Below are 10,756 nucleotides of genomic sequence, written 5' to 3' on the forward strand. Positions count from 1 at the left end.
CAATGTACTCACTCCCTGCACTGCTGAGAAAACTGAGCAGACTGCTTCCATAGAACAAAAGATTTTCTTCAAATTACCACATTTTAAATCTCAATTTGCAATGACAAATACTACTGATGTCAGAGAATAATATACAAACATTTCAGTACCAGTTCAAGGAGATAGATAGGAAAACAAGCATTCATTCTGCCTCTGAGTGTTAATAAGAAGAACAGATATTTAGGTTCATATATATATAAGATCATGCTATGTATTGATTTTTTTCCCCATTTTAGTCTTATCAATTTTATTTTGGGAATTTTGCATCATGAAGTTAGTCACAAAAAATGAGTGTATAATTATGTCAGTTTCACATGGAGGTTAAAAAACAATTACATTTAAAAATCTTCATATTTCCAATGTTTTATTAAAGTCTTCCATTTCATCCACCTATCTGGAAACACTCACATGCAAGGCTTCAACAGTCTGGTTTTAAATTGGTAGAGATTAGAGGGCCAGCAACCTCCTGTCCTCCAGGTCAATGATATGTTTCTCTTGAGTACAAATTCTACCCCCATCCTCTCTGCTACTTCCCTAGTTTAAGTTCTTAATGGCTCTTACAGGACAATTTCTAGGCCATGCTATGGTTACCTTGCTCCCAGGCACTACCCACGCCAATCCATCCAGCACAGATGACCATGCCCAAGACCTTTCTACAACACAGAACTGATCACTTCACCATCTTTAGTAAGATAAGTACAAACCAAGAACCAAAGGGGTACACTGGAGGGGGAGAGAATGCATCAAGAGACAAAGGAAGCTAAGAAGACATTCACAACCTTGTAGGCATTTACGAAATTACATGCATTTGGTAAAAATCAGAAAGATACAACTCTGAAAATATAAAATGCATCCTAAAGAAAATAAGTAAAGCAATCTTCTTAAACTTATAAAGACCTTAAACTCATTTCTCTGGAATTTTAGGAAGAGAATCAGCCTGGGAAACTAATGGAAGGAAACATACTTGACCTCTGTGCTGGGCAAACTTCCTTGCCTAAGGGTTTAGGGCTGAGCTTCTTAGTAGGGTACTTAAGCCACTTCCTTCCTTGTTGCCTAACAAGTTTAACTTCACCCATATTTTAAACTAATTGCAGTTTCCCGCACCTACCCTGCCCTTTTATGCTTCTCTGATTTTCTCCATGCCCTTTTCTCTGTTGAGAATTTCCTTTCCTTCTATCTTTGTCTGACAGATCCTTCAAAACCCAGCTCAAGTATTAGTATTTCAAGTATTTCTTCAGAGTCCTTCTACATTCTAATTAACCTTCTATGCACACTTTCATGTACTTAAAATGATGTACTATACTTATTTGTTTCCATACCTAGTGTCCCCTCTTCGACTGGATAAATCCTCTAGGGCAGAATCCATGTCTTTTTAAAACCTGGTATTTCCTTACAGCTTCCCACACGAGATAGGTGCGCGATATACGTGCAGTTGAATAGAAATTTATGACGGAATGATCGTTACCCATGCCTTCTTTCCAGCTGTGGCTGTCCCATGACAAGAGTTTTTTCTGGCTGATGTTTTTTTCATTTTTGAGTTCAACATCTAGTGCCAAGCAAAGATCAAGGAAAAGTGATCTTCATCTTGACGCCAGATTTTAAAAGTGTTTCCTCACTCTAAGGAAAGAGCAGTAGAGGAAACATTGCCACTGAGGACTAAAAACAAAATTCTTTGACAAATGTAACTGAGTTTGTTTACTTGTTCTGAGTATGAATGTTTGAAAATATGCGATGGCAGGGAAATAAGGTGTCAAATTCTACAGGCAAAAAGCCATAGAAGCGATATTTCAAAAATGGTCCATTAATTTCTTCTTTCACCTACCAATTGCACAGCTTGAGAATATATTTTCAAAATCTGATCTTGTTTTAAACCATTAAAATAGTTTCCGTTGTCTAACTAGCAGCCAGTCCTCCTTATATTATTCATGATTGCAGCCTGTCAGTGTGACTAGTTTTTTCCACTGTGTAACTGAATGTAGTATCATTTCCATCCTGCTACTGCCTGATAGTACTGAGAAATGTAAGCTATAAAACTGAACCCGTCAAGAAATATTAATGGAGGGAGTGGCCATATACTTTCACAATGCTTAAAAGCATAAGCTGTAATAATAAAAAGTTGGCTTTTATTCCCTGAAAATAATCAAAAGAAGAACTCGAAGGAAATTAGAGTAAAATCCAACGGGATTACAAAATTAGGGCAGAGTTAAGGAAAAATATTTTGAGTACCAGAAGAAATCTAAAATAAATAAAAAATAATAATATACTTGTGATATTGCTATTTGACCCAGACAGTTGCCACTCAGTTTTGTAATTGAAGACTCTTTGAAGAATCTAGCAAAGCACTCACTGGGGGGAAGGCAGGAAAAACATCTTTCCCTTGATATCCATCTGGATTCCACCAGCTAGCTGGACTAGATAAAGAGGAAAATGGATTCCTGGTGGTTTAGACAGAAAGCACTAGAGCAAAACATTGTCAGGTGTCAGAATGTTGAGATCAAGAGAATGGAGGAAGCTAGCTCTTGATAAGACTGGACTATGCTCGAACAGGAAGGGGACCACGTCGTACCCTATTGATAACCATGGGACAAGGTGAAGCTGTGGGGTTCAAGTTGGCTATTTAGTAACATCTCCACACCCAGTAAACTGCTGTAAGTCTAACATTGAAAACCATGCAGTTACCACACATGTTTGAGAATTTCAGATTCGAAAGGAGTAAGGTAAAATCTCTATCTTGGTGTATGACCCAGAAATCCCAGAAGAGGTGTGTATAAAATCCAACAAGGCTGGTCAGTTGCCCAAAGGGACAGTGGTCCAATATATCTGGTAAACAGCAGAAAAGAATGTTCAGGGAAAGTTGGCTTGTTAGTGTGTTTGTAGAAGTCAAGGTTCTAGTAAATACATATGAATCAGCATGTTTTCAGAATTTGAAAACATGAATTTGTGGGCCTTTGACCCACATCATCTTATGACACAAATCTTCAAAATACACAGAGAGTAAAGTATTAATACTTCCCACTTCTCCCCAGCACCTCTGTTTGAGCTGTATTACTGTGTATCTCCAAAAATCGTATTTAAAAAATAACTTTTTATCTATATTAAGTATTTACTTTATCTCTCAGATCAAAAATTAAGTCTTCTTCATAGAGAACAGACTCATAGTTGCCAAAGGGGAAGTGGAGGAAAGATGGAGTGAGTTTGGGGTTAGCAGATGCAAACTATTCTATATAGGATGGATAAGCAACAAGGCCCTTCTGTATAGCACAGGGAACTATATTCAATATCCTGTGATAAACCATAATGGAAAAGAATATAAAGAAGAATGTATATATATATATATATATATGTATAACTGAATCACTTTGCTGTACAGCAGAAATTAACACAACATTGTAAATCAACTATACTTCAATAAAAAAAGAAAAAAGACTGAAAGCAAATTTTAAAAAAAACCAACAAAGAATAAAGTCTTCCTTTTCCACCGAATCTTTTTACTGGAGATTTTCTAAACGTTTCTGTGTTCACAGATTCCCTTGGGATTCATATAAACTCTCCCCAAGCAATTTGCTGTGCACAAGCCTGACACACATACACACACACACACACACACACACACACACACACACACACACATGCTCACATGCACACTCAGTGTTGTCAATGTTGTGTATATCATTTCATGAGGTTCATAGATCACATAGTTTTATCTGATGCCAGGTTAGGAATTTCTGCCTTATTGATTCTGTGTGGTTCTGGCCTTAGATAAAATTCTTAAGGGCAAGTCTGCCTCTGGTTCATCCTGCTGCTTTGCAGGGAACACTTATGGATATCTACGGTGTGCCAGTTTTTGTGTTAGATGACAAGGATAAATATTTGCTGCATTTCTTTTCTTTCTTTCTCTTTAGAATGTCTAGAACTCCTCTATGTTTCTTTCCATCTCTACCTACATGATCTGTGTTGGTAAATCATTAAACGTTCCACATAAATTACAATAATACTTTAACCAAAGCACAAGGGTTTTAATTTGCTTCTGAGCAAATTTCTTACCAGACAAGTTTTAAAGGACATTGAAGACCATAGCAAGGTTACCTGGCAAAAATAATTCTCTCTGGAGCTTTTCTCTGGCCTGCTGTGAAAAGCATCTTTTCTTCAGCCAATCAGCTTCATATTCACTGTAGTGGTCGTTTGGCCACGTGATATGAACCTTATAATACAGGAAGCAAATATCACTTAAACGTTTATTATGCTTCTATGTACTTTGGTTCTCCACTCTTGCTGTTTCTGAATGTTATTTAAGGTTATCAGGGAATCGAATGAGCTCTTGCTCTTTTTTCTTTCTGTTTTTTAACTTATATACTCACAGGCATAGAATAAGCTTTTGGAAAACAAGGAAACTGAAAGCCAAGGGGATACAGCTGAGATCTGAGGCCCTTTAAATATCACAAAGAAATATAAACCTGGCTAGATCTGAGTTCTTGTTCTATATTCTGAAAACCTGTGGTCCCTAAACTTTCTGTGATGGTTAGAGATCAATTAATATTCCTGCCAAGAGTGTCAGAAATAGTAATGATGATGATGAGGCAGATAATAATAGTAAGAATAACACCATTTTGAGTGTATACTGTACAATGAGCGCTATAAACATAACCCACTTAGTCCTCATACAACTTGAGGGAGAAGCGATAGCTAATACTCACATTTTTCAGGTGAGCAAAGTAAGAGGAAATAACATGTCTAAGGTCCCACAGCTAGCAAGCACTGAACGCTGGGGGTAAAGTCCTTAATTTGAGATGGAGACAAGAGTGGGAGAGGATGACCTTGCTGGTCACACTTGCTCTTCTGATAACTATCTTAGCAAATTTGGAAGAGAGAAACACAGGGTGAGGCCACATCTAGTTTGTGGTTTTGAGAGCTATGCTCTCAGGAATCCCATACAAAGCCTTACACATTTACTCACGAATTTGACTAAAAATATTCATCAATACAAGTTTTTGAGCGCTCACCATATGCCAGCCACATGCTAAGAGTTTTACTCATATTAGCTCATTGAATCTTCACATCATCTCTAGGAACAAATTTTGTTAGTATCCCTCATTTCTAGATGAGCAAACTGAAGCCCAGGGGCATTCCTTTTATTACAGACATAGTTTGATTGTGTCTTCAAGGCTGCCACTCACTGAAGGAATAATGAGCAACACTGTACATTTTATTAAAATAATAGCAGTAGTAATAAAAATAGTAATAATAGCAGAAGCTTCCATTTAGTAAGCATGTGGACTTCGCACCAAGGACTATGCAATCACGGCTTTATTTATAAAATATGATCTAATAAAATATAATTCATTATGTAAATTATTGGAGACTAGTTCCTTCATTTAAGTTGAGAGAGAAGGCAGAGATAATTTAGAGATAGTTACCTTTTTCCTGTCAAACGTCAAGCCTTTGATACCGATGTTCACATCAAGAGCTTCGATGAGAAGTTTCCGTGCTTTTGCAGAATCCAGGTAGCAGTCGGGACACTGACAGTTGTCCCTCAGCCACACAGCGGGGTAGACAGACTCTACACCATCCTGCCAGAGGATTCGCATCAAATGAGCCCCATCCAGCGCTTCTGCCTTTTGGATGGCACAGTGCATGTTTCTGGTCCTTGAGGGTAAATCTTGTCAGCTACCTGCTATGACAAATCAGTGTTAAAAGGACTCTCAGGAAGATCGGCTCTGAACTTGACTTCAATTCAAATGGACTCTGGCTTCTGCTATTTGCTTGAGTTTGTGGTTTCACTTATCAACGCTAGGACCTTTGTTCTGATGAGAGTATTTCATGAGCTGTAAACAGAAACACAGTGACTGAAAGTAAACAAGATAAACGTGCTGAGTCAGGATCCAGATGAAAAGAATTCCTTGTTTTTCTCACAGTAATTTTAGATCATAAGTTCAGAACCAAAGACACAGGCACTTTTATGTTTGCATAAAAGCTCTGGAAATGTTTTAAGGGAGAAAAATACTCCACAAATTGAAAGTGTAATAATCATACCTGTGCTATTTTAACTGATGCCCAAGTACACTGGCTCCAGCCAAACTAAATATTTTCTATCGTTCAACCTCCATACTTTCAAATCTCAGTTCCTCAGCTCATTCTGCCCCCATTGCTTGGGATGACCTTTCACAAACTTTTTTGTGAAAGGGATGACCTTTCACAAACAGATAGAGCCAACCTATCTGTATCCAGATGATCTGACAAATAAAGGCTTAAATAAGCAAGGAGTTTATTTTTCTTGTGTGAAAAGAAGTCCTAACATGACTGTCCAGTGATGGTAATGTGATTTCACAGAACCATGGGAAGCCCAGGCTACTGGTAGATTTTCTCCTTCTACTTCTTGCCTCATGTTTGCAAAATGACTGCTGCATCACCGATACCACATCTACATTCCAGAGAGGAAGAAGGGAAAAGGAAAAACGTCATGTGGCAGCTAAGTCTACCTCATTTTAAAACATTTCGCCATCTAGCAACTTCCAAGTATATTTCATTGACCAGAATTATATCACAATCTAACCTTAGCTACAAGGGAAGCTGGGAAACATAGCTGTTTACTAGTCACATGCTTGCTCTGCAGAAATCAATGTTTTATTAGTGAGGAAGGAGAATAAGATAGAGTTAATATGCATTCAGCAGCATTGATCACACCCTTTAAAACTTACTCATATAGACATCTTTAAGGAGGCATTTTGGAGCCTTTCAGACAACTATCAATGCCATTTGTGCCCAGTCTTCCTTATTTTTTGTTTACTTTCATAATTATCTCACTTTTTTTTTGAGGTCTGAAACTTCATGGTGATCTTTGTATCCTCTAGTGCAGCAGACACATAGAAGATATTTAATATATATTTGAATGATAACTCTAGCTTTACATATGAGGAGGAAAAATAGAACTCTATTCTGTATTTAAGTAAGATTGTATCTACTGAAGTAAAAGCATGACTTACATAACTTGATCAAGGACAGGCAAAGTACCGCCTGTGGGCCAGAAGTTTTTGTACAGCTCATGAGGTAAGAGTAGTTTTTACATTCTTATAAAGTTTGAAAAAATAAAACAAGAACATGTGACAGGGAATGTATACAGCCTGCAGAGCCAAAAAATATAATATTTGCCCTTTTACAGAAAATATTTGCCAACCTCTGAGCTAGAGAAAAGTTTACTATGTTTATTCTTTTTGTTCTTATGTGTTGTATGCTATTTAAGGGTCTGGTTATATTATCCCAAATTAACTGGAAACATCCCTGCCCAGTGAAAAATCTATGGCAATTACCCAAGTAAACAGCAGGAGAAAGAGGTTGAGGAATACCAGAATACAGATGATACCATCTTAAGTTCTCCCAAGGAGTAAGACAATTAAGGAAAAAAACCTTCTTATTTTTATCGTTAAACTTTCATGTGTATCAGTGTATATTCTAAGCTTAACTCATTGTCAATAAAGTGTTTATTAATGAGCTTGAAAATGTCTTGGTAGAAAGGGTTTTTATAAATTTCACACATTGAATTTTTTTTAAACATTTTTATTGGGGTATAATTGCTTTACAATGGTGTGTTAGTTTCTGCTTTACAAAGCGAATCAGCTATACATATACATATATCCCCATACCCCCTCCCTCTTGCATCTCCCTCCCACCCTCCCTATCCCACCCCTCTAGGTGGTCACAAAGCACCGAGCTGATCTCCCTGTGCTATGCGGCTGCTTCCCACTAGCTATCTATTTTATATTTGTTAGTGTATATATGTCCATGCCACTCTCTCACTTCATCCTAGCTTACCCTTCCCCCTCCCCTTGTCCTCAAGTCCATTCTCTACGTCTGTTTTTTCATTCCTGTCCTGCCCCTAGGTTCTTCAGAACCATTTTTATTTTTTTTTAATTCCATATATATGTGTTAGCATATGGTATTTGTTTTTCTCTTTCTGACTTACTTCACTCTGTATGACAGACTCTAGGTCCATCCACCTTACTACAAATAACTCAATTTCGTTTCTTTTTATGGCTGAGTAATATTCCATTGTATATATGTGCCACATCTCCTTTATCCATTCATCTGTTGATGGACACTTAGGTTGCTTCCATGTCCTGGCCATTGTAAATAGTGCTGCAATGAACATTGTGGTACAGGACTCTTTTTGAATTATAGTTTTCTCAGGTTATATGTCCAGTTGTGGGATTGCTGGGTCATAACACATTGAATTCTGAATGGATACATTGTTTGAAGGGTGCAACCCCTACCACAATAAATACTGTTCTGTACTTAACTTGGCACTGTGCCAAGTCACACTAGCTGTTGAACTGATCACACCGATAGATGTATCTGCACTAACAGACACTAGTTACAATCCAACCTTCCTTTTTAGGCTTTCTCTCTCTTTTTTCTTTATTTTTCTTCTTCTGCTTAGCAAATTTGAACTGGAGAGGGAAAGTGCATTCCCAGGTATTAGGGGAACCTGAGACTCTTCCCCCCCGCCCTCCTGAAATGGCTGTTCTGAGGAGGGTATTTCGAGAGCAGTGGCCACATCAGGAGGGTGGTTGATGGAGGCTGCCTGAGGCACCTGGGAGAGGGTGGAAGAACTGGAAAGACCTGGGTGTTGCTGAAGTTAAATTGTTTGGGTATCTATGAAGGAACTTGGTGGGTTACTTCTACACTTCACAATTCCTTTCTCAACTTCATGACAAATGTGAATGGTCATCCAAACAAAAGCAGGGAGCAATGGGAAAACAGTTTCCCTCTTCAACTTTTCTTGATTTATTTAAAGCTGTATTGGGGCAAATGGGCTGAAAATTTAAACAGGGAGAAACCATCAAGGATCATCAGAACTTGAAAACAGATTCTTCATGAAAATGAATAGGCTTGTACGTGTGTGTGATTTGTTGAAATCTGTTTTTCAATTTGACTTGTTAAAATTGAGCCCTGTTATGGAGATCAGCTCAGAGCTTTGTGTCCACCTAGAGGGGTGGGGTAGCGAGGCTGAGAGGGAGATGCAAGAGGGAGGGGATATGGGGATATAGGTGTAAATATAGCTGATTCACTTTGTTATACAGCAGAAACTAACACACCATTGTAAAGCAATTATACTCCAATAAAGATGTTAAAAAAAACCTGAGCCCTGTTGAAGCATAATGACCATTTAGTTATTTGATAAACTATTGTGTTTCTCTGAAAAGAGAAAAAAGAAAAAGTTTGATGCTCCTAGATATGTATGTATATATATCTATATCTGTATCTCTCTCTCTTTATATCTATCTCAGTGTGACCTTTTTACTGAATTAAAGAGGTCCTATAAAATGAAAATGTTTATTTATTTTATACTTAACTATTCTGCTTCTTATTCACAAGTATAATTTAGTTTATGAAATATCAGCTTGACTTTTGTGGGAGGAAGTAGTTTTACCTGTCCTGGAAAATAGACCTTGGATTCAGGTCGGGGGGATTACTATCTGATGGGACAGATTTCTTTTAACTTCATCCCATCACTTGATGTGTATGTGTTGCTGTTTTTGTTGTTTTCCTTCCTAACTCACATATTTTTCCCCTTCAGAGTTATGGAAGTGTGTTTGGCACTCCTGTTTTGCACAACTAAATTGTTTCAGAGATCATCTTACTTAAGCCATGGGTGTGATTTTTGTCATCTTTAAAATTTTATAAACTCAAATTTTGTCAGCTGGTTTGGAAAATCAAGAAAGTAGCTCTGAAAGTTATCTTATGTATTGATCTTGGAAATAAAAGAAACTTAGAACTAGAAATCTCAGAGCTGGAAAGAAACAGTCTTCAATATCACTGGGTTAAGTGCCCTCTATTTTTATGCAAGGAAAGTGGAAGCTCAGAGATGTTGGGTATGATTTGTCCAAGCACATACTGCTGGCTAGAGGGAGAGGTTGCCCCAAACCTGGATTTGCCAGTCCAGTACACACATAGAAAGTGAACAACTTCTGGTTCTATACAAAAGAGTGCAAAAATTCCTCAAATGCGAATTACAGCTAATTTGAATCAGAGGTTTTAGTTAGGATTCTCAGGAAGTTGATGTAGAAACTACATAGTTACTATATTTAAAATTAAAATTGCTGGAGATTAATAATATGCACCTGAGAAGGCTGATTCATCTGCTAGATTACTCACCCTCCAAAATAAAAGGCCGTCATTTTTGGACTGATTTTTATAATGGAAGACCAGACAGAGTGGACTCATGTTATCAAATGTCAGGATCTGTTAATATCTATTTTCTCTTCCTCTGGTAAGTCATCAGACTTGCTGTCATAGAACAGGATTCTCTGTGTTTGACCTCCTGCTTTTAGGTATTAGGATCAAAAAAATGATCAAAATGCAAGAAACATGCAAATCATATGAGTAGGTGTGCGAGGTGTATCACAAAACCATGTATTTAGCGCTTTTTATGTTCTAGCTGCTCTAATGATGCTTTCGACTGCACAAACCTTATTTAATCCTCCAGAAAACACTGTGAGATCCGTTCCATCACTTCCCTTTTACAGATGATCTTAAGCTTCAAGAGGTAAAGAAACTGATTTGAAGGAAGAGGAAATAGAAATTGTGACCACTACACAGGACTACCTCATGGAGAATCTGTGGTTGAATAATTTTCCAGGCAATAACTTCAATTTACCAAAAAGGTACTGTTAAAATAGTAGCTAACTCTCATGATTATTGGTTGTTGATTGACCTCACCATC

General features: G+C 37.5%; 1 protein-coding gene across 1 annotated transcript in view; it reads right to left on the reverse strand.

Moving 5' to 3' along the window:
- Positions 1 to 5,923, reverse strand: part of BBOX1 (gamma-butyrobetaine hydroxylase 1) — a 71,678-nt gene extending 65,755 nt beyond the window's left edge. Inside the window, exons 1-2 of the mRNA XM_079930221.1 lie at positions 5,454 to 5,923; positions 4,126 to 4,240 (exon numbers count right to left, since the gene is read on the reverse strand). Of these exons, the coding sequence (XP_079786347.1) occupies positions 4,126 to 4,240; positions 5,454 to 5,672 (334 nt within the window). The 5' untranslated portion in view covers positions 5,673 to 5,923. The remainder of the gene's footprint in view (positions 1 to 4,125; positions 4,241 to 5,453) is intronic.
- Between the last annotated feature and the right edge of the window lie 4,833 nt (positions 5,924 to 10,756).

This window comes from Stenella coeruleoalba, assembly GCF_951394435.1.
Source record: "Stenella coeruleoalba genome assembly, chromosome: 8".
NCBI lineage: Eukaryota > Metazoa > Chordata > Mammalia > Artiodactyla > Delphinidae > Stenella > Stenella coeruleoalba.